The sequence below is a fragment of the Hippocampus bargibanti genome, linkage group LG10 (genome assembly GCF_051943395.1).
Source record: "Hippocampus bargibanti isolate YZ-2025 linkage group LG10, ASM5194339v1, whole genome shotgun sequence".
NCBI lineage: Eukaryota > Metazoa > Chordata > Actinopteri > Syngnathiformes > Syngnathidae > Hippocampus > Hippocampus bargibanti.
Genome location: NC_142743.1, coordinates 19016273 through 19041342, shown reverse-complemented (window position 1 = coordinate 19041342; position 25070 = coordinate 19016273). Strand labels below are relative to the sequence as shown.

The following is a 25070-nucleotide window of genomic DNA, read 5'->3' as shown; positions in this document are numbered from 1 at the left end:
AGAAGCACCCATTTTCCACTTACAGTGAGCAATACTTCTCTACAAATTCCACCTCTCGTTAGCCTTTTGGTCAACAGTAAAATTACATATTAATGGACTCCACTTACGCAAAAGCTTTGATGTGTTGATTTCAAATCAGTGAGGAGAAAGGGCACAGGTTGCAGTGAGACAGAAAGGCAAATTGGGATAGTGTAAATAGGTGCAGGCCCAATGACTCAGAAAGTGGTTAAAAAAGAAAAAAGTGAGTATATAAGAGTTGGCAGCAGCTGTCAGTCTCGGTCCCAAAGTTGTCCTATCACTGTTGACCTCAGCAAAGACAATCAAGGAACAGTTTCCCATTAAATGAGTCAGCCAGTCAATTAGGCAGCCAAGGCAGCCAGTCAGCGAGTCCCCAATGACTTGGCTCACTTTAATGAATGCCTACACGAACAAACTACATAACTAAATTCCTCTTTGTTCACCACCGATAAACAGATCCTCTGCATACGCAATTTTGAGTTTTCACCTATGCAACTCCACAGTGACCGTACAATCGTTTATTTTGTATATAGTATGCATCTTTGTGCAGCTGAAAAAAAGTCATTTTTGAAATTAATTAGTAACAGTAACAAGTGATTACATATTTTCCGACAATAATCCAATTTCCTCAATAGTGCATCTTTTATTTACATAAATATTCAAATTCCTTGAATATAGTATTTATTTTCTCAATATTCCGTAAAGCACTTTGTTGCAGCTGCAGTGGTTCGGAAGGTGCTATATAAATAAACCTGTATTGTATTGTATTGTATTGTATTGTATTGTATTGTATTCCCTTTAGTGTAGTTCAGCTAGTGGGTGCATAATGCAATCGCAGCCATTATACATTTCAGTCTTCCTACATTTCTATTATGAATAGAATACCTGGCCAAAACAAAAATGTGAATCAAACCTCTGAAGATGGAGGACTGATTCGCTGTGGCGACCCCTGACGGGAAAAGCCGGAAGGAAAACAAGAAGAAGATATAATACTTATTTTTTAGCTTTTCATCCCACCCCACCCCTTTCAATTTTGCTGCTGTAGATTGCAAATCCCCCCATTGTGGGACTATTAAAAGCTTTCTGATTCTGATCTGATTAGCTTCTATTTTATGCGCCTTATTATGAGGTGCAACCAATATATGAAAACGGTTTCAAAATAAGACATTCATTGAAAATGCGCCTTATACTCTTAGTACAGAAAATATAGTAATTGGAACTGTAATGGTGGCATTTTAAATAGAGGTCCTGATTTGGATTGAGAGTGCAGTTTCGATTAATTTAGACCAGAAGCTGGCATCTGAAAATAATTAGTAATGTATTTTTTTTTAGTTTGGAAGGCATTTTTATTTTATGTTTCCACAATTTTCACATTTGTAATTATTTTCTGTTACTTTGTTTGCAACTGAGACAATTCAGTACCTTGGTGAGACTGCGGGCGGCGCTGTCCTTGCCCCCAGGGGTAAGGTTCCTGAGCTGGACGTCGAGGAGCTCCACCAGCTGGGCCATAGCCCGCACAGTGGAAGGCACGTCGCCAGGACGCAGGAGCCCTTTGGTCTGCTCTGCCAGTTCCCTGGCCACGATGGCTGCCGTCTCGCCTGACCGGAGCTGGATACAAACACAAGAATACGAAGGGGGGTCAGGGGAGGGTTTTAAGCATTGATGAATGTGGTTGTAGACGACAATGGGAGTTGCAGCAAGGAGAAAATGTTGCAGGGGAAGTTGAGAGCAAAGTGGAGGAGAGGGAAGGAGAGGAATTCTGAAAGGGGATTTTGTAGAAAAAAAATATCTATTATTCATGGAATACAGTATATTACTGTATTTGTATTTAAACAATGACAAACAATTACACATACAGTAGAATCCGATAGATACATGTAGTTATTAACTCATTCACTGCCATTTATTCGGGAATTGAAAATAACATGGAGCGCCATTCCTAAATTTGTTCGGGATTTGTTTTTTCTTGAGGGGGAGCGGGGGGGTGCAGTTGAAGCTTCGGTCAGACCTCTGGTCATGTTTTTCCCTCCCATGAGGTTACCTTTTGTACAGGCGCCCCCACTTTCAATGCTTCAAAATAACGTTTTTTTTTTTTGACGAAAGAAGAGTCTAAGGTTTGTTACGCTGCATTCAATGTTTAATATAGTCCTAAAACTCAATATTCTGTGGTTCCTGGAATTCAAGTGACAATGACAAAAACCCTGGCACTGCAGTGGACACGTATTTGAACATCATCTGGCAGTGAATGAATTAATATTTAATACATTTATGGAGGGTTTTCTTTTTGTCTGCTAGAGATTTCCTACTCTTAGAATCTGTCACGTCTCATCCCAATAACAAGTCACGTCAATGTTCTGTTATGACACTCCATTTTAACCACAGACGTTGAGTTTATTGCAAATGATAAGGCAAATCTTCACTGACAAGCATCTGCCTGCAAGCTTCCATATGGCACAAGTGATCCAAGAGTGATGTACGCATCTTTGCTTTCACATACAAAAAAAATGTTTCTGGGAGTTGTGATCACTTACGTGTTCAAAACCCATAGGCCACAAATACATTGTTAAGAACCAAACTAGATTTATGATTTTACATGTACCAGTTAATGAAATAAATACGTTACATTGCAGATTTTCACTCAATCATCTTAACATTCTTTATGGCCAAGTATCAATATAAGTTGTTTATCGTAACTAGTCTATATAGCAGGTTAATAGTGGTTCTTAATCTTGTTGGAGACACCGAACACCACCAGTTTCATATGATCATTCATCGAACCCTTCTTTCAATGACTGTGCCCACTAACCATCCACCAAACCCCTGAGACAGACTCACCGAACCCTAGGCCCTAGGGTTCGATCGAATCCAGGTTAAGAACCACTGCATTAGTCCAATTTAGATATTTCATATTCCAATGCTTATCCAAATTTTTAGACTGCTTTTCAAAGTTGCTCCTTCTACTAGCCAACAGAAAGCTACTTGCCACATTGTCACAACAATGTCTAGTCGAAATGCAAATACAACAGAGTGGCTGTGAATAAAATTACCACATAATCACAGCATCTTGATTGGATGGCTCATTGCTGCAAACGGTTAATGTTCATAGTTTACCGACTAAGTCAATGATCGGAGAAGCAGTGTTTGGACGGTGCAAGGTAATATCATACCTTTCCGAACATCGTTTGTTTATTGTGTTTCGCTGCTAGCATTTTTCGTCTCACTGTATTCACACAATATTGGCATCTTGGAGAGCGAAACATGAACAAAACCTGGATATATCTGGACTCCCCAACAGCTATATACAATATCTTCTGTCTCTAGTGGCTAAGTTGACAAATGGAGATTGATACATGTGGGATGCATCACTCCCTGTGGTCATTGGACAGTAATGCTTGAGAAATGATTATCTGGGAAAAGTATCATACCGTACATCCTTACAAAGGCAGGAAAAAAAATAATGATAATAATCATATCACACACTTACTTTCTGCATGATGTGGTTGACCCAAGGTGAAGTGCAGTTGCTGAGGTCAGGGCCTTTCGGATCCCAGTAGCCCAAATGAGCCATACACATGTATGTGGCCACACCTGCAAGTGCAGGAAAACTAATATGGTGAGACAGCTCTGACATTCACTGTAAGACTTGAACACCTCATGTACTACCCATAGGGGAACATGAGGGAGGCCGTTGTCATGTAAGCAAATTCACATGAACAATGTACCCCATGGAGGTACATTTCACGCATGCTGTGATGAATGGACCTGCTGTATAAGCAACAGTATTAAACACTTCACTTGTTACTATGTTGAACACCTGTCAAAACTTTTTGTCTTGACCTCCAAGAGGAGCTACACTGTTGCATCTTGATGATTTTCCTTGGAACATTCTCCCAAAAGGGTGCAAATATCCTCATTGGTCTTAATCAAGAGAAGACACTTTGAACATAAAAAGATTTCACACAGTGACATCATCCACTGATGTTCCTTACCGAGTGTCCCAACTGGGCATGGCTGCTTGGCGAGTTGACCTTGCTGGGTACGGGGCCAGGAAATATCAGCCGTAACTCTAGGACTACAGAAGTCCTGGGGAGGCAACGCCGGGGGATGTGGTGCCGCCGGGGGGACCTGAACGGGCGGGTAGTGTTCCCGGGCTTTGCGGTTAGTGTCTGGGATCTGATTGCTGTCTGATGACGAACTGCCGGCCGGATTCATGACAGGCTGGCGTACAGTTGTGGTGGTTCGGTAACGCTGTCCTGGTGAAGTCGTGAGGAGAGGACGTGGGGTGGTGAAGTAGGGGGGAGCACGAGTGGTAGTAGAACGACTGGTGGAGGATGAGGAGCTCCCTCCGGCTGCACTCCCTCCTCCTCTGTTAGGAGGGATCATGGGCGGGCGGAAGTCTATGAAGGAGTAAAAGCAAAAGTTCAGTCCAAAGACCCAAGAGATTGAACTCATCCAGTTAATTGTGCTATCATAAAATCCACAACCCATTTTACCGATCCATGCGCACCAAATCCAGCAGATTTTTAAACAGCTTCTTATCCCAAGCCATTCCCTCTCTAAACAGTCACCCAAATAAAACTGTATAGTGCCTCAATTTTTCTGATGACAAATTCCTTGTGTGCTCTACATACTTGGCAATAATAAAGATGATTCTGATCATCTGATTAATGGAACGGTTCTACATATACAGTAAAGTCTCGTTATATCGATATTCAAGGGAGTCCGAAAAAATATCAATATAACCGGGACTATCGATATATCCCACCCTGTTTGCATGTAATTTTCTCCGTGCGTGCATAGAAATAGTATCGATATAACCGGGACTATCGATATATCCGATATCGATATAACGAGACCTTACTGTATATATATATATATATATATATATATATATATATATATATATATATATATATATATATATATATATATATATATATATATATATATATATATATATGGTCTCATTCTATCTCTGAACTTGCAGCTCCAGCTCTGCATGGTGCTGATCAATATTGCATTACAGTGTGTGAGATAAAGGGAAATATTTACACATTGCCTTCGAAGAGATCAAAGCAGAGAGTCGCCTGACATCTTTAATTAAAAAGGCTTTGAAAAACAATCCTTTAGTGAGTTATTGGGAAGCTATTTGTATTTTTTTTACATTTCATAACCTGAATGTGTCACGTTTTGCTAGGTGGTGATGGCGGGTGCGGATCCCAAAAAGCAGGCAGGAGGGAGCAGGAGGTTGTTTGACAAATTGTATTAAAATAAAGGTCAGCAGGAACAAAATGTAAAACATCAAAATCATCTGAACAGAAAAAATAAATATCAAAAGAAGACCAAAAGTAAAAGTCCGCCAAGGTTAAACAAACACATGCACAGCATACACAATGCATGCAACAAACAGCAAACAATGAACCGACACCGGATGGTCGTGCCGGGTGTCCTTTTAAGTGCCAGTGATTAAAACGACCAGCACCTGCGAGGCTGCAGGCAGGGCTGAATTCACATCTCACTTTGATAAAAAGCGTATTATGATACATGTGCAAGCCAGACAGGATGCCAGGAGTAATTTTTAAAACGAAGGTGATGGTAGATGGTGATAACTACAATGGTGAGTTCAGGCGATCACAAAAAAAAAAAAAAATGCTAGGATATACCACAAATATGACTTATGTGGAATTGGAAGGGAGTCAAAAACCAATCCTTTGATTGGACCCTAAACCAACAATAAAACCAACAAGACAAAAAGCACACACACCCTTCTCAATCTCTCCCCTGGCACCTCGATATGAGATTGCTTGTCATGTTTACTGTTGTAATGAGTCGGCTAAATGAGCTTTTTTTTTTAAAGAAATCTGCACGAGGTCATGCTGTCACCTTTTCATGCCAATGCTTGTTATCATTGATTTAACGATATTTGCACAGTCCTTTGGGTAGGAATAAAAGAGTAGGTGGAATGAGAAAAAACGATCTCTGTGGGTGTTTGCAATGAGTGGATGACCATATTATTCATTGTGACCAAAAGTTCAACCTTACTGTGGACTTTAATGAAAACCACCTTCTTGCTTCTGTGATTTTCCTTCGCCCGCCTCTTTGACTGACAGCCGTGAAACATCCCACTGTACATTCTCTATATTTATTCTCTCCATAACTTAATGGAGTGTTTCTCAACCTAAACAGAGCTGCTCTTTTCCTGAATTATTGCTGGCCCTGCCTTACGCATTCTCCACGGAACATTGCCATCAATCATGTGTGTCAGCAGTGGCCTAGGGACGAGCTGTCAGTCTGTGTGTGAGTGTGTGTGTGCGTGTGTGCCTTTGATAAAAAAAGATGAGTGTGTGCGTGTGAGTGTGTGTGTGTGTTGTGTGTTGTTTGTGCGTGCGCGTGTGTATGTCTGAGGGTGATGACTGCTGTCATTTGAGTACAAGGCTGAAAACACGGCTGGCAGTGAGGGTTGAGGCAACATAAAAGCCTGCGAGCATCATAGGCAAGGGGCCGCAGCATCTCTGTCTTTTCTTTTCCTCTGCTGCTCTCTTGACATTTTTCCACCTGACATTTTCTGACGTGATTGCTCACTTGCAACTTTGGCGTTCACACTTTGATTGTCCCGATCCTGATTTCTATTCGGCAAAAAAATACACCCTTTTTTGTCCCTTCTACACAACTTTTTGGGATGTGAATAATGCCATGAATTACTCAAGACTGTCAGCCAAGCTCTCAGTCCTCTACGACTGAGAGCTTACAGAGACTTTAAGGTTTTATTTTTTTTTAATGGTTGTCGTTGTTGGGACTGCAATGTCATGCACCCATGTCTTCACTACATGGCTTGAGGACACCTATATTGAAAAATGTCCTCATGAGGCAATTTGCCTGGTCAATAATGAGTTAGGCATGACATACAAATGATCACCATGATGATTTATCTGTCTCGACAATATATGCCTCTTGGTCTGGACAATGAATCTTAATTAAGTTAAGATTATTAGTCTCACAATTGATACATTCCTAATTCACAGCAGCAACGTTATGAAAGGAAGAGAAAAGGAAAACGATGAAGAATAGAAGAAGAATAATCATTTTTATTCTGATTTTAGCCTTTCACCCTGTTGATTGTGCAGTGAGAATGTGATACACGTGTGATTCTGCCACTCACTAAGCACACGTTGTTTAATGACACTTTGCGATGAAACAAAATAAGCGACAAAATAATTAAACACATTGCCTCGTTAAATACAAGGCATGCTTTGTTTTTAAAACAGATGCTAAAGTCAATGTAAAATTCTATTGACATGCTAATGGTAATTACCCATTGCCATTCAGAAGTGTTATTCCTTCAAATAACAAATATCCACATAGAAACAGTGTAGGATCGGTTACACATAAAGACATTAAAAAAATGAGTCTATATTATTTAGCTTAATCGCAATTACTATTGTGAGTTTACTGAATGTCAGTTTGTAGATTATGCAAGCGGAGAACCACACTGCCTTTGAAGGCCAATGCCCACAAAATGGGAAGAGCTGGCATTTATTTATTTATTCTTAATTGCTATTATGTGACTGTATTCTTATTTTACTTTGTTCTTTATTCATGTTTTTTAATTTTATTTCAAGTTTCATTCAAGGAATTGCCATTGTCATACCAACACACATTTCCACATATGACAGCAACTTGTTTTCCTTTGGGCTTTTCCCTTCAGGGGTCGCCGCAGCGAATCCATCCGTGTCCTCCATCTTCAGAGGTTTGATTGGCATGTTTGTTTTGACCATGCTTTTACGTCGGATGCCCTTCCTTACACAACCCTCTGTATTTATCCGGGCCTGGGACATAGACAATAAGACACTGGCTTGTGTCCCCTTGTGGCTACAGAACAAGCAAATCTATGAACTTAATAAAGATGAAGATGCTCGATAAAAAGCCCCCCATGACAGCAGAAATACCTGAAAACCAAGGTCAGCCCAATAAGAATCGTGAAATGAAAAACAGAATCATGAAATCACATAAGCAAGTCAATATAATCATGAGATAAGGAAGATGCTTGTTTTGGTGTTCAAAAACTGATCCATTTTGACGTATTTTCATCCACTCAAACAAAGGTAAATATCTTTGGACACTCTGACGAAGGCGGAAGTAGACGCTGAAACATGTCAGGTATTTGAACACCGACAATACACTGTCTGTAAGATAAGAATCTGTTTTACATTAAAGGTAAATATCATACGGAAGAGGATTAGGGCCACTAAATAAAAGAAGGTTGGCAAGATTGTCACTTAAATCAATCAGAATGCTGACTTTATTCTCAGAATTCAAACTTTAAAGTGAGAGTTCTGACTTTACTCTCAGAATTGTGACTTTAAAGTCAGAATTCTGAGATTAAAGTGAGAATATTGCCAGCCTTTTTTTTTCCCCGTAACATCAAAATAAAAACAATATTTATTTTCCCCCTCAGATCAAAACACCCCCAGTGTAGACAGTCATGCCATGGACCGATTGAGAAAGAGGATGGTGGGGGGAATCAGTCTACACGGTGTCATCTCTCTGGGTCATTCCATGGTTGATTAAATGATCCACTCTTGTAGCTCGATGTCATCAGTAACTCTTCCTCGACTTTTTATTCCTCCTCACCTTTTTGCCCCTCCCCCCTCTTGATTCTTCAATCCATATTTTCTTCCTTGGCTTTCCTCTAATTTTCATTCTTCTCACACTTCCCACTTCCTGCATTGTTGTCCATGTCCAGTTTAACAAAGTGAACTGATTACATTGACTAAAACAGTTTTCTTCTGTGAGAGAGTATTGAAATTGTGTAAATATTTAGGAAAAATGTGGACAGTATGAGTTTTGCAAGGAGTGTGCCAATATTTTTTTTACATTGAGGGTAATTCAGTTATATACTCTGCACAAAACAATGTTTGTGCTTTTAGTTTTCAAAAGTCCTAGATATTACTAGTTTTAGAACGTGTGTGATGAAAATCACTGATATAGTTTAATCATTCAGAAATTGAAAAAATGACATGAGATGTCTTCATATCACATAGATTAATAGTCCTTTCAAACGCCCCGCAAAAATGAAATTAATTAAACTTAAGAGACGGTGACAGCGAAGTAAAATGATGTGGAAAGGATCAGAAACTTCAGATGGTCCGCTAATTATTTTTGATGAAATTGTTTTTATCGACTATTAACACGGCAGAAACACTTTCAAGCAAAGTTGAAAGCTTGGGAAGTGATGTTTATCTATCGCCCGGGGCTATTTGCTCCATAATGAAAAATGTTTTGATGGCAATACAACAACAAGCTATCATGAAAATCACCATACATTATCCGCAGGTACAAGAACAGAACTTTTTTTTTGGGGGTACAATACGACAACATTTGTTCTCTACATCTAAACTACCCCTGATATCAGTAGACAGCATCTTTGATCAATCAATGAAACTGACAAGGAAATCAACCTTATTCATTTTTAGTTGAGGGTGAAAACAAGCATGCAAACTACAGACGATGATGGCTCCAAGTTTGGTTCTGAGAAACAATAATTATCTTCAAATCTTTAAATGGCCTCACTCCTCTTTAACTCTCCGAGCTCATTCACCTCTACACACCTTCCCGACGCCTCAGGTCTGCTGATCAGACATTATTAGATGTGCCAAAAACTAATCGGAGGCTTAGAGGGGATCGAACCTTTTCCGTTGCTGGTCCCACTCTCTGGAATGACCTGCCACTGAACATTTCTCTCAAAACTCACTTGTACTCTTTGGCATTTGACTCAGCATGATTACAACTTGATCTTGGTTTCCTCTATATGACACCTGTCTATGTTAAGCGCTTTGTTGCAGCTTCAGCTGTTGCTAAAGCGCTATATAAGACAACATGTATTATATTGTAATAATGTGAGCAGCGGACTGCAGTATGTTTACTGGTAGCATGTTACTGCTATACCCAACAAGAAAACAAGCATTTTGAACAAGTGCTTCAAATCAGTTCACAATGGGAGACTTGTCACCTCACCAAAGTGCTAAAAGTCATCTTGGTTGAACAAAAAAAAACATGCTGTACCCTAAATTGTAGACATACAAGCTGTTGGTGTGTATGTATAGTATCTTTGATGAATGAAGTTTCACCATACAGCTATAACAATGCAACTATCTGCCTGCATGGATTCACCTCGTAGCTTCGAGTACTATTGTTGACTTCTCACTCAATAAACAAAAGACCCGTAAATCATCAACATCAAATGGTCGAAGGGGGTCGAAGAAAGAGCAAGAGAGAAAATAAACAAGTCCGGCCGAATTCCCACATGATCAGGAAAAGACAGGCAGAAAGACAGGAAGTGATTACAAAAAAAAAAAAATAAAAAAATGCATTCGGGAAGTGGTGCTATAGGCTTTACAATAAGCAGTGTCCTAAAACAGTTTTGGTTTTCCTCTCTTGTACTCTCCCTGACACACACACACACACACACACACACACACACACACACACACACACACACACACACACACACACACACACACACACACACACACACACACACACACACACACGCACGCACGCACACGCACGCACGCACACATGCACACACGACCCACTTGAAGGGTGGGGAGGGATGCTTCCAAGGCAAAACGATAATCTAACTGGAGGACACAAAGCATTCGAGGCTGCATGGCAGCACAAACATTGGACCAGGCTGCATACTGCGATAACACACTGTCCCTATGGCCTGGCAGACACACACACACACACACACACACACACACACACACACACGTACACAGCTTGTGGCGAGTGGCTCCAGCTTGCTGATAAGACAGAATAGAGCACTTCAAAGCAGAGATACATTTGAGATAGAAAGCCACCTCAGCTAATAAAGCCTCCATCCAAATGGCTGGCAGGTCTTGACAAGTTCAACTACTAATTTCGTATGCACATTTATTTCATGAATTTGATTTTGCTTTATAAACACATTCAGCCCGCACAGGATTTTCAGGTACATAAACATGGCACGCCAAGGTCAGCTGTGGTTTAAAGTTGTGTTCAAAAGGCTGGTGAGACTAAATGTATTTTGTTTTCTTGTTTATTGTAGCCGCAGAAAAAATATCCTGTGACTGTAAAGTGTCCTTGAGAGTTTTGAAAGGCGCTTATAAATGTAATGTATTATCATTATTATTATGATTTTGCTGATGTAGATTGCAAATTTCCCCATTGTGGGACTATTAAATGCTTTCTGATTCTGTTTCTGATTGTAATCAGAATCAGAATCAGAATCAGAATCATCTTTATTGCCAAGTATGTAGAACACACAAGGAATTTGTTTCCGGTAGAACACGCTGCACTAGTATCGTTGTCAAAAAAACTGCTAAGTGGCACTATACAGTTCCATTTTGGCTACTGTTGAAAGAGTTCAAAGAGTTAATGGCTTGGGGGAAGAAGCTGTTTAAATGTCTGCTGGATTTGGTGCGCATGGATCGGTAGCGCCTGTCTGAGGGGAGTAGCTGGAAAAGGTGGTGGGCAGGGTGCGGAGGGTCCAGTAGGATTTTCCGCGCCCTAGTTTGGATTCTTGCAGTGTGCAAGATTCCACACACATTCCATGTAATACATCCAATTTATGTAATTCAAATTCGGAATACACTTTACTTCTTAATTATTCATTTTCGTTTTTTGTATCAACCGAGATTAAGAAATTTCAAGGGTTATTTTTACTAATCATTCATTGAAATGAAAGAAAGAGATGCCTGTTTCACGGAAAGATCAGAGCATTTGCCATCAAATGGTGAGTAGTTTTACTTTATTTGAATGTTGCTGTGCCGATAACCATTTTGTGTTTGGGTGTGCAGTGGCGTTTTATCAAGCATCTTCATCTTTATTAAGTTCGTAGCGTTGCTTGTTTTGTAGCCACAAGGGGAGACAAGCCAGTGTCTTATTGTGCCAGTCCCAAGCCCAGATAAATACAGAAGGTTGTGTCAGGAAGGGCATCTGACGTAAAAGCTTGACCAAAACAAACATGCGAATGTAATCTCTGAAGAGGGAGGACACTGATTCGCTGTGGCGACCCCTGAAGGAAAAAGCCAAAAGGAAAAGAAGATTTTTCATTTTTTAAACATCCGTATACTTTTTGCATTTAAAATGTCTTCCGGGTTATATTTAGTGTACATTGATTTCATATTGACAATTCCATAAATGCTTCTTTGTCTTCGAAAAGTTGAATGCAAAATTTGACTAGAGGCGACACCATTTTCTATGGCCAATCCTGTTTTGCTCTGAATGTGAGGGGGGGGGGGGGGGGTTGATGTTCACGGTCAGTCATTGAAGTTGCTGTAGCAGCGGTAGATGTACTTCACGGGAAGGTACGATTGAGAGCATGAATCAAAGCTTTGTGGTTGAGGTTATTTTCTTGGCTAACAAGCACTTTCACCGCGCTGCTGCCGAACACCAACTTCCTTGAACACAGGCTGTGGAAGCTATCACCTGGCTTCTTCAATTTCTGACACCAACTTCTGAAAGGCTTTTCATCTCGACGACTAGCATTTTTTAAACCCTTTCAGCCACGCTGGTTGCTCCATTGGACAAACCACCAGGTTAAAGATTAGCATTATTTGTGCATGAACAAGTTAAACACCCTTTTCAATTAATGCTGTTTTCACTAAGTTGGATGAATTTCACTTCCATTTTCCAAACTACACATATTATATCAAGATTTATCGTTACTCAACAACTAGACATGATCCCGGCTGACCTTGCCTTTTGATTGGCTAGGACCGACAGTATTGATTGGACACACTGTTATGTGATTGTTTCAACAATTTTATGAAAGCAATGTGAAAATTCATACGGTTGACGACATTAATGGATATTTATTCCTCGCTGATAGTCCCCATGATGTTAATAAAAATATACAATACAATACATATTGATTTATATAGCACTTTAACAACAATAAATAAAATAACAATAGTAGTCAGCAGTATTTTTTTGTTTTGTTTTGAGTAATGCTTGTATATATGTGGATTCAGTTCTTGCTAAACTGTGGGCTTCCCTTCCACCCTGGTGGTGTTCTGGATAAGTCAGCCAAATTTGGAACCGGCTGCTGGGTAGACGGAAAAGCGGTGAGCAAGCCAAACACGCACAGACGGCCTGGCAGGGTCCTTTCAATCGATAAGGACACACACCGCAGGCAAAGAACAGGTGTTACAGGCTCTCTAAACCAAAGTCTCTGGTGAGGAGACTGTGTCATAATCTGTTTAGTAGAGGAGAGGATGAGGCGGCAAGTGAAAAAGCTGCGAGAGAAACGATGAATGCAAGTGGAAGACATGAGGAAAGGAGAGTGAGTGTGGCATAAAGCCCCTTAGGAGAGAAGTGAGAGCAGCAGTATTGAGGTGTCAGATTGAGATATCACACTTTGCAAGTTGGTAAAGTTTAGATTTAACAAGATTCACAAATGTCCTTAAAATATGATTTGTCACGTTAAAAGGTACCCCCCCCAACACACACACACACACACACACACACACACACACACACACACACACACACACACACACACACACACACACACACACACACACACACACACACACACACACACACATACACATAACACTTTGGATGAAAAAGAAGTTAGCAGGAGCAGCTCAAGGACACACCAGCACACACGCAAACTGGTGTGTGCTGAGGCTCAGCGTAATCAGCGATGTGGTGAAAGAGGGTTCTCCACTCCAGCCATAAAACGGTGTTATTCTCTCCACTTAAGCTTGTTTCCAACATTTCCTGCCATGCTTATCCCTACCGGCTGATTGCAATCAGGAAGGAGAGGTGGAATGAAGGGGCAGAGGGGTGGCGGGGAGTAAACGACAGCAGGAGAGGAGAGATGGGGAAGAGGTAGAACAGGACAAGAGAGCAGAGGAGACCGAAGAAGGAACGAAGAAGGACGCGAAGGGAGTAAATAAATGTCTGAGGGTTCAGACAATAGCTACTCCATGCTTGACTTGCCAAGGAAATGGGGCACTGTGATCTCAGCCATTCGAGGTTGGGAGGTGAACGTTTACATTTCCGCTAACTGACGGCGTAGCGAGAAGGGCCAAGTCGAGATCACCCTTGTATGACCATTTATGAACATGATGGCAAAAATGAATTGCACGATGTGATTGAATATGCCAATTTGAACATTTATGCAAAATACTGAGGTTTTGGTGTGATAATTTATTTATTTATTGTTTCCAGAGGTCATCTCTTGGTACAACAGTGTAATGAGGCTATGGTACAGTGGTGAAGAAACAAAGTTTATTGACACCAACAGTATTTGAAATTCATAATAATACAGTAAAGTCTCGTTATATCGATATCGGATATATCGATAGTCCCGGTTATATCGATACTATTTCTATGCACGCACGGAGAAAATTACATGCAAACAGGGTCGGCTATATCGATAGTCCCGGTTATATCGATATTTTTTCGGACTCCCTTGAATATCGATATGAAATTCTTTATAATAATTGAAATTCATAGTCACATGTTCACCAAAGTACAGTGATACCTCGGCTTACGAACGCGTTAGCTAATGCACTTCTCGCCTTACGAACATTAAATTCGTGAAAATCTTGGCATACGAACTAGTTTTCAGAAAACACAGGGAGCGCCACAATGGCTGGCGGACTAGTGTTCGACGGAAGAACACTAAACCACACGGACGAACTGCGCCACCGTGGCTGCCGGGCTAGTTTTCCACACCCACTTTCTTTGAGTGCACTCAGTGTGGTTTGTTATGGGGTGGATACTGGATGGACCGAAAAAGACCCCACTACAGGCTAGTGTTAAGCCGAAGAGGACACAAAAGAAAATTATATAATAGGAGATCATGGAAAAACACGTAAGAGGTGTGCGTTTGTGTGACTTCCAAGTAACATTATGCTAAATCGACCATTGTTATGTGTGGCTAAGGGTGTTTCTGTGTTGTCTAAGCAATGGTCTCAGGCAATAGAAGAGGTTGAAAAACTTCTGTTGATTTGGATTAACAAAAAGCAGCTAGTAGGGGACAGTGTGTGAGGGTATTAACGCAGAGAAAGCATGGCAACTTTACTCCGATATCATCAAGAGCCAACAACATCAACGAACATCACAAAGGTAAATGAAACGATTTTAATATACAGTACAGTTGATTTCTTTAATTACAATACAATAGCATTATTATACATAAAATAAGGTATATTTTGTGTAGTTTTAAGTCTTATTTAGTAAAAAAGTATGTTTTATGGGGACCTGGAAACGGATTATTTTCATTTTTAATGGTTTCCTATGGGAAATTAATTTTTGCCTTACACACACTTTCTGGGAACCAATTAAGTTCGTAAGATGAGGTCTCACTCTTTCAGCACACGGAATCTGTATGGGTCATTAGATAGGTATGTAAGTCAGTAAATCAGTCAGTGTAGCAAACAGTGCATTGCTGAATAAGCAGGTGATTTGGCATATTGTTTTATTTATAATATTCAAACTCAAATTTAGAATTTAGCACTGTAGCTGATAGTGATAATTAATATGGGTTGATATAAATTTGACTATGTAGCGCCTCCTGTTTGCTGACTGATGCAGAAACATACCGGTAATTAATTTCTGTCATTTGTGAAAAGTGTACTATACCACGAAAGCATTTATTGTGCTGTTTCACGACTCTGCATTCCATAGTAGCGTAGCGATGAGCATAGCGACAGTGTCTTTTTTTTTCCTTGCTTGGTCCATCGCATGCTCAGCTCCTTGTCCTCCTTTCGTGACAACAAGACTTTTTCAAGGTCTTGCTAATTTGGCATGGAGGTGAGGATTTGTGACAAAGAAATCTGCTACATTGAAGGACAGCGTTTAGCCACGCTAGCTATACTGCACAGGGAGGTCCTCAGAGGCTGGGAAAGCAGGAACAATGGGTGGCAGGGACATTTTTTGGGGGGACACGTTTGGAGCTTGTGTGTTGAAAGCTTCTCCAATTCCCTATGGATGTGCTTTTCACATTGAGGCTGATCCGAAGACTTCATCAAGAAGCATCGAGGAAGATCAGCGCAAATCTAAACCCCCAAAGATAGACATAATCTATACCGTCTATATATGCCACACAGGCACACACCCCTATTGCCTTCCTTTTTAAATGCATGCACATACTGTGCAAGCGGCTTCTAGCTGTCACACGAGCTTAAGTAGAAATGATGAGCATAACACTGCAAAGCAGGATGCAGCAAAACGAGCGAAACAAATCTGGGAATGGATGCAGACCCAACATGAATTACGTTTGCGACTTTGTTGAGGAGAAAGGAGAAAAAAAAACTTTAGAAAGAGCAAAGCATAGCAGAGTGGATGTGTTAAATTATTCAAATGTTTCATCTGCGCCACGCTGGTTGCGTAGGCTCGGCCTCTACAATATGCATGTAAGAAGACGTGATGAAACAAGTCTATAAACAGTCGTGAAGTTTGCATGTGAATATTCAGGAATTCAGGTCGGGAGATTTCGGCAAGTGATTTTGACTTAAGACAGACATGCCCATAGCTCCAATAGTATATACTATACATCTAATGATGCTTCGATATGATCCGGAAAAGAGGGCAGATTAAGTAGGAGATAAGGACACAAAGTGAGACAAAAACAGGGCTGACTAAAAGAAAGATGTATGAATATGGGAAGGGGAAATGTTAAGATTCCTGCCATTGTGAGCGTTTGTGTTCGCGATGACGAGTGAGAGAACAGGGGACTCAACAGACAAAGACTAAACACAAATAGACGTGGGAAAAAAAAACATGCCACAGTTTACTTTCTTCTCAGGTGCCAAGAGAAAAAAAATCTATATGCATTTCAAACAGCCAAATTTCCACTGCCTACTGTGTCAATGTGGTGCATTACATGGGGGTATTTATATGTCAGCTTTTACTTAGCCTGAAAACATTTCTCGCCTGTGATATTCAAAGTCTGATTCTTGAAGGAAACATTACAAGAGTGTTTTTTTTTTCTTCTTCTCCAAACTGTGCTGCTGTATCGGAGGTAAGCTGGTTGAATATTGATGAGAATTTTAAAGACTCACTCGTACTTTTCCTAGTGGAAACAACATACAACAAAGTAAGACTTAGCAAAACAATTGAAAAGTTTTCTTCAAGCGAGCAGAAACCTTGTGACAAAAGTCAAACACAATGGAAGGTTGGTGAGATGTGTAGAGCATTCAGTTGGTAATGCTGTCAATTATTTAAAATGTGTGGAATACATCATTTATTATTTTTCATTCTGAATAAGTGACTTTTATATCATTTATATTTTATTGCAGGCACACTCACTCTGGAAAAAAATATAGACTGAGGCAGCTCGTACGCAAGATGATTTAGCATTATTTTTTCTCTGTTGTCTATCCAATAAATTCAGTCAAATGGTCTCTTTTGAGTGATTTGTTCATGCTTCTGAAGACGAAACTGATCATATTTTGGAAAAATTCACTTCAACTTAGGTAATTAGGAGGACTGGTAAGTTGACTAATAATAATAATAATAATAATAATAATAATAATACATTTCATTTATAGGCGTCTTTCAAAACTCTCAAGGACACTTTACAGCCACAGGATATTTTGTAATATCTTGCACACTGCAAGAATCCAAACAAGGGCGCGGAAAATCCTACTGGACCCTCCGCACCCTGCCCACCACCTTTTCCAGCTACTCCCCTTAGGCAGGCGCTACCGATCCATGCGCACCAAATCCAGCAGACATTTAAACAGCTTCTTCCCCCTCGCCATTAACTTTTTGAACTCTTCAACAGTAGCCAAAATGGAACTGTATAGTGCCACTTAGCAGTTTTTTTGACGACGATACTAGTGCAGCGTGTTCTACCGGAAACAAATTCCTTGTGTGTTCTACATACTTGGCAATAAAGATGATTCTGATTCTGATATAATATTAATATAATTGTTAAAAATGGGAATCAATTGAAGTGCAAACACATAGATGGCCTCACATTGAATTTCTCCATTCAAACATTTAGTGAATTTATCTTGAATGTCCCCTCTGGAGGTCGAAAAGAGATCTTCTCATGAAGGATTATCTTCAACTTTTAAAGCAAAACAGCTTGATCATCACATATCACAGGGGTCGGGAACCTTTTTGACGAAGAGAGCCATAAAAGTAAAATATTGAGAAATGTTTTTCGGTGTGAGCCACAACACGCGAGCGGGCGCACGCACGGCCACTTTTCAACAAAATGTCAGAATTTACATTTAAAATAACTTTGTGATAATATTCACCGTTAACATGAATGGTTTTCCGTTCCTCATCATTGGTAAAAATCCAGCGGAACGATCTGAATGAAAGTCAATTTGCCGGCTCCATACGCAAAGTTACTGCTAGCTAGCCTGCACACGGCTCATTAGCTTCCACACTTGCTATGCATCATACTTCTCACAGAAGTATATTGATGCTAACGTTAACATGGGGCTTGTTAAAATGTCACTGACATTCGACTGTTTCATCGATGGTATTGTTTCATTGCAAATTAGAATCAGAACCTTTTCTCTCCACAAAGGCGAATCCTAGGTGTATTCAAGCTGAAGTGTAGTTTGTTTTTACCACTCGGGCTCATTTAAAGGGGCGTTTACCTGTTTCAACTGACAGCCAGTATCATCCAATCAAAATTGCAGTTGTGTGCAGATGTGGTTTGCTATCGAGTGGAGTACTTTTGCAATTATAGGACCAAAAAAGACCCCACCTTAGGCTAGTGTTTGTAGTGTAGCCGAAGAGGACACAAAAGAAGCAGAAGAAGGAGATCATCGAAAAACACGAACGAGGTGTACGTTTGTGTGACTTAGCGTCCCAGTACCAGTATGCGAAGTCAACCATTGCTACGTGTGGCTAAGGGTGTTTCTGTGTTGTCTAAGCAACGGTCTCAGGCAATAGAAGAAACGTCTGTTGATTTGGAGGCAACTACATCAACGACCATCACACAGGTAAATAAAATGACTTTATTATACAATAAAATTATGTTTTATGTGGACCTGGGAATGGATTATTCTGATTTTCAATTGTTTCTTATAGGAAATAAATGTTGGCAGATGAATTTTTCGCCTTACACACACTTTCTGGGTACCAATTAAGTTTGTAAACTGAGGTATCGAGCCTCCCCGCATCATCAAAAGAACATCAAAAAGTCTGTTTTGGCAAAGCAGGTCAAAATGCACCCTTGGATAATGACTGAAACAAAAATGGTTGCCAGCAATGAAGTTTCAAGTTTGTTGAAAAAGTGAAAAGGGTGAACGTCAACTTGACAATATTGAGCCGCCAAATGGATTGAAGTGAGTAAGAGTGTAAGATTGCTCCATTAAAGGGTGGATAAATTCATACTTTTAATGAATCAATCAGAAATCTCAACCTTCACTTCTCCAAAGTGCTTTTTGTCTGTTTTATGATGGCGATAATTTGAAAAGTTGCATTTGAAAGTCGTCCTTCAGAAACGAGTTATCAACTGTTAAAAGAAAAGCCTTTTTTTCTTTTCCTTTCATGGCTACACGTTTTGTCTTGTTTGACATGTCTAAGAAATCCATACGAGGCAAGACAAAAGTGGAGCCAAATCAGTCATGACATGGAAACCTTCACATGGCCTCTTTTTTTTCTTGCCCTGCTTCCTGGCCTGAATACGGACGGGAATGTAGGAATGCAAAAAAAAGTGTACATTCGAGTGGTCTTCGCTTAGACCAGGGGTTTAAACTTTTTGCAAAGGCGTGTTAAAATTCTATAGGGGGCCAATCTTGGTGGACAATTTTGACATATAACAGCAATTAATTTAAATAGCCATTCTGTGTTTTTTATTTTAAGTTCAGCTATCTTAAGCAGATGTTTTGTGTCATTTGAAACAAGCATATCAAAATTGAATTTACATTGACAGTCAACTTTCCTCCTTTAGTCACCATTTTAGAAAATTGGCCGGCTCATTTAGCTATCTATTAGCTCTAGCTCTAGCTAGCTGTCGATTAGCTGTCTATTAGCTCTAGCTAACTATCTATTAGCTCTAGCTAGCTAGCTATTAGCTCTAGTTAGCTATCTATTAGCTATCTAGCTAGTGTTCTGTCTATTTGAGTTATTTCTGGGTTGAGTGAACGCTGGCAAGTGTGGCTACAGCTGCTCACCCACAGAAAAACGTATCCTGTGACTGTAAACTGACCTTGAGGGATTTGAAAGGTGCTTATAAATGAAATGTATTATTATTATTATTATTACAGTAAAGTCTCGTTATATCGATATCGGATATATCGATAGTCCCGGTTATATCGATACTATTTCTATGCACGCACGGAGAAAATTACATGCAAACAGGGTCGGATATATCGATAGTCCCGGTTATATCGATATTTTTTCGGACTCCCTTGAATATCGATATAACGAGACTTTACTGTATTATTATTATTTACTCATATACTCATTTTCAGTTCCTAATTGAGCCTGTAGATGGCAGCACTTAGCACACGCAGGTAACAGCGCTAATCCCAAAATTATTCGTTTTATGCGGGAAAGACATTATTGATTTTATGACTGAGGCAGCGGGCCGGTTGAAAATTGGTCACGGGCCGCATTTGGACCCTGGGCCGGATTTTGGACATTCTGGTTCCAACTATATGTTCACAATATTAGAAAAAAAGTAAATACATCAAACCCCACCAGAAGGAGAGAAAACGTATGTATGTCATGACATAAGTAATTTCCTGGTGGATCCAAATAGAGTGTGACAGTGCACATTGTTGCGGCATTATCCCACTTTACTCGGTGGTCGATAAAAAACACTTTGTTGAAGTTGTTATTTGACCGACAACGACCTGTTGCAGCAGCTCCAACTCACTTTCTTGGAACGTATTTCCCTCTTGTTTACGATCCTTCGCCTCCAACTCCGAAGATCTACTGCCTCGCTTCGCACAAGAGATATCTGGCTTTCTCTCTGCGTAGAATGTATCTTGGAGATGTGAGGCAGCACGCAAAGTAAAGTCAAATGAGAAAGAGGACTGGGATGGGTGATTTGAACCATTCCTTTGATGGAGCACAATGGGGAACGTGAGGTTGTTTGCCAACAAACAAATAAACGGCAGTGGGAAAACTGTAGTTATTTGTTTCCAACAACCATCAGCCGCTATATTCAACGCGAGTGAATTCAGCCTCTCGACACCTTCATACAGGTCGGTAGAGGATTTAATCATGTTCCTGTCACTTCTCTAAGAACAACTTAAAACAACATTAATCGAGGAGGAGACTGTGCTGAGCGGTTGCACCTTTTCGGCAGCACTGTTTTTGATTTGGGAGGGATGTCAGTGACATTTGACTCTCATCGCTGGATGGCTCTGGGGTGATTGTGTTTTTTTTGCCCCTGTAATGGGCAGCATTTTCACAACCCCGTTTTGTTCAGCGGCTTGAGGAGCCCGCGCTGAGAAGAAAGGAGCATCAATGCGTATGTGGAACTTTCGTGGCTTGAAATTGAAGCTGATTTATGTGGGACAGGATATATGAGACAGTCTATTTTTGTTTATTGATTCTACAGCTTCGTGTTTGCTTTCAACATTTAACTTGTAGCAGACGTGCACATTTTACCATGACGTCCCTGATCCACTGGTGAAAAAGACGCTGTGATCCTGTCCTCTTTAATCTAGAAATGCTTCATTCATGCAATAATGATACTACAGAAAGTGCTTAAGATTGAATGTCTTTTCTGTGGTGTCGTATTATTTAGTTAGTTTGACTGCCTTTACAGCACATCCACTATTTTGTTTTTCTACTTCTTCATTTCCTTTCTTCTTCCATAACTTTGCTGCTGTGAAATGTAAATTTCATGACTGTGAGACTAAAAAACGTGTCTGAAAAAAAATTCTACCTGGGACTGAATCCGGAGTGTCTAAAAAGACATTGCTGTATTTTTATAGATAGGCGCATTTGACAAGAAAAAAGACTGCCATATCTTAATTTTGTTGCCAGGTTAAGTCTGCCTCATCCTGTTTGAGAATTTGGCAGAACCGGCTCTGCCTTGCAAGACATTCCAAAGGACAAGCGGGTGTTTTCTTTTGGAGGCCTCTGGAACACCTGACAATTTGCTGATTGAAAGTAGACGAAACATTAGACAAGATAAAACCAGGTTCAAGTTATTGTGCTGGCGGTGCAATGCGATTTTTGGAGATTTGATACAGGCGAAGGCAGACAGATATTGTGCACCACTGATGCATTGTTGTTATCATCTTTAATATAGTTTTAAACCAACCCTGCCTGCGGCACAACTCGTGTGTGTGTGTGTATCCAAGTGGCCACTTCACAACCCCCAATTTCATCCAGAAATGGAGGTGTTCTTGCAGTTCCTTATAAATCTCCTGCACGGACTTCAGGGAGTCAGTCCGTTATGTTTCCGCCCTTGGAATCGCTTGGATTGGCTATCTTCATTCCCACAAAGTGGAATGCCCTGCTTTTGAAATGCCAATCTACGGAAATAACGAGCACCAACAGACAATATAATACCATACAATACATATTGATTTATATAGCGCTTTAACACCAGCTGAAGCTGTAACAAAGCCCTTAACATGGACAACTATCATATACAGGAAATAAAGCAGTCATAAAGATAGTAGAGAGCACCAAGACTGCTGACGGACCAGGAGATGGCCAAAAACGATTGTGACAGTTTGATTTAAAGACCAAGAAGAGAGGAACTGGAGAAGTGTTTCAATGTTATCAACTGGTTTTATGTCAGGGAGATACATCATAATGCAAAATGAATAATTTATTGTTATTATTTTTATCGGTCATAATAGCTATAACAATATATTTTATGATCGTTTTTTTTTTAATTTACTGCAAGCATTTTAGCTGTTTTTTATTATTGTTTATTATTTGTTTTTTGTGTTTTTTTTAATGCCCCACAGATGAAATTGAGTTGAATTGAGAGTTACAGCTCTTTTACAGCAATTGTGCGGGAACTCTGTCAAAGAGGCTTACTTGTCACCTGATTTTCCTCGCAATGAGAAATTCATGCAGTTGAGCTAGCTAATTTATTCCTTTTCTTCATTGACTGATGGCATCCAGGGAGGAGCAGAGTAAAGCTGCGAGGCCTCATTGATTGTATGTATTTATCTCTCGCTGGTCAGCAGTCTGGCTTGTTGATGTGCATTGGAGGTCATTCTCTGCATTGAATCCCCATTGATCTCCTCTTTCGAGCCTCCTGACACACTCAGAGCTCCATTATGACAATAATCACACTCAAGCGTACACCGATAAACATGTATGCGCAATCATGAATAGGATTGGAATAGGATAACTACATTACACACCCGTGATGCATACGATCGCTGATCGGTATAAACCAAGTTTGATGCCGCTTTTCTCTGTAATTTGCTCTTCGGACCCGCCTAAACGGCATGTAAGTGCATGTGTTAATTCAGACAACATTTAATAAGACACACAGCCAGACTGTTTGAAGACTCCATTGAAAGGGTTGAAAGAAGATTAAACTTAGGAAATAGCACTTATGGCCTCAGGCTTACGCACTTATGTGTCCGGAGGTGAGAAGAGTTGGTTGAAACATCACATTACTACACTGTATAAAATGATCCCTCAACTTGATGGAACATGAGCGCAAACTCTCACCAAAACAACCTGGTTCGATCCTCTAAGTCGTCCATCCGATGAGACAAGTAACGGATGTATGCATATCTTAAAACAAAGTAGCTGCATAGTAATAGTTTCTAGTTTCTTATTTTAAATCTTATTTTTCGTAAGATCCACATGAATACTGACAGACAACCATTATCATTACCCAATATAAACAAAGAAAATAAAATACTGCTCCTCTGTATTTCCCTGTACAATAAAATGCGACTCATTTGACATTTGAGCTATACTGAAGTACTTTCAAGGTGTTAAGTTGTTCCATGAGCCTTGTTAACCACACAAAGATCGGCAAAACATGCAGATTTTCTTTCAACTAGCTTTTTGATTTGAATCAAAGACAGCATTGGCATTGGTATTCATGATCTTTTCTTTAATCACTAAAACTGCAGATACCACAAGAAGGGTGTTAGAGGGAGTCATAACTAATAACTATTTATGCACAGATGGCATTTTTTTTTTACCATCATCTTCATGATATTTTTCAGAATTTAATTATTGGCATCAAATGAGTGAATGTGAGTATCCCATATGTCTTGACAGAAAAAGCAATTGGTATTATATTATTATAGTCATAACAAAAATGCCAAAGTACCACAGTCAAACCTCGGTTTTCGACCATAATCGGTTCCAGCAACCTGTTCGAAAACCAATTTGGTTGAAAAGCGAAACATTTCCCATTGGGATCAATGTAATCCATGTCTATTTTTTATTTTTTTTAATCGTGATTGAACAATACAAACACGCCTGCTCTTAATGGAACGCTACAATGGATAATGAGACCCAACACAAGGAAGTGAAGTATAAGGAAGCGGAGGGTAGACGAGTAGTGAATTCAGATGCGCTCAGTTAGGAATTAACCAAATTTCGGACATAAACCGAGGCATAAAACCCCCAAAATGTTGGGTCAAAAACTGAATTGGACAAGAAGCAAGACGTTCTAAAACCGAGATTTGACTAGTATTTTAAGAAAATAACGATGAAACTGACTAATTTTTCATTGGATGTACCACATCTGGGTAGCTCCTTCAGCCAGAGACTGTTACACCCACACTGCAAGAAGGAGAGGTACCGCCGCTCGTTCCTACCGACTCCTGTCAGGCTTCGCAATTCTCAATAATCACATGTGAAAAATAAACTGGACACTTGTACTGTAAATGTTTTGATGCAATACAGCTACATATATCAATATGCCTTTCTTGATACTTGCACTATGTACATTTTTTTTATGAAACGGTTTTGCACATTTACAGAATACAGTTGACATTTGTATTTTACTACGCATAGAATATCTTGTTTTTCTATCCTTTTAACCCCACCCCATCCCCTTTTAAATTGCTGCCGTGCACTGCAAATTTTCCCATTGTGGGACGAATAAAGGTGTTCTGATTCTGATTCTG

The 25070-nt window shown here is 39.9% G+C and overlaps 1 protein-coding gene across 1 annotated transcript in view; it reads right to left on the bottom strand.

Annotated features, from left to right (window-relative positions):
* The window catches only part of adgrl3.1 (adhesion G protein-coupled receptor L3.1), a 174270-nt gene that overhangs the window by 58120 nt on the left and 91080 nt on the right, over positions 1 to 25070 (bottom strand). The window contains exons 8-10 of the mRNA XM_089005759.1: positions 4008 to 4415; positions 3503 to 3606; positions 1441 to 1626 (exon numbers count right to left, since the gene is read on the bottom strand). Coding sequence (XP_088861885.1) covers positions 1441 to 1626; positions 3503 to 3606; positions 4008 to 4415 — 698 coding nt within the window. The remainder of the gene's footprint in view (positions 1 to 1440; positions 1627 to 3502; positions 3607 to 4007; positions 4416 to 25070) is intronic.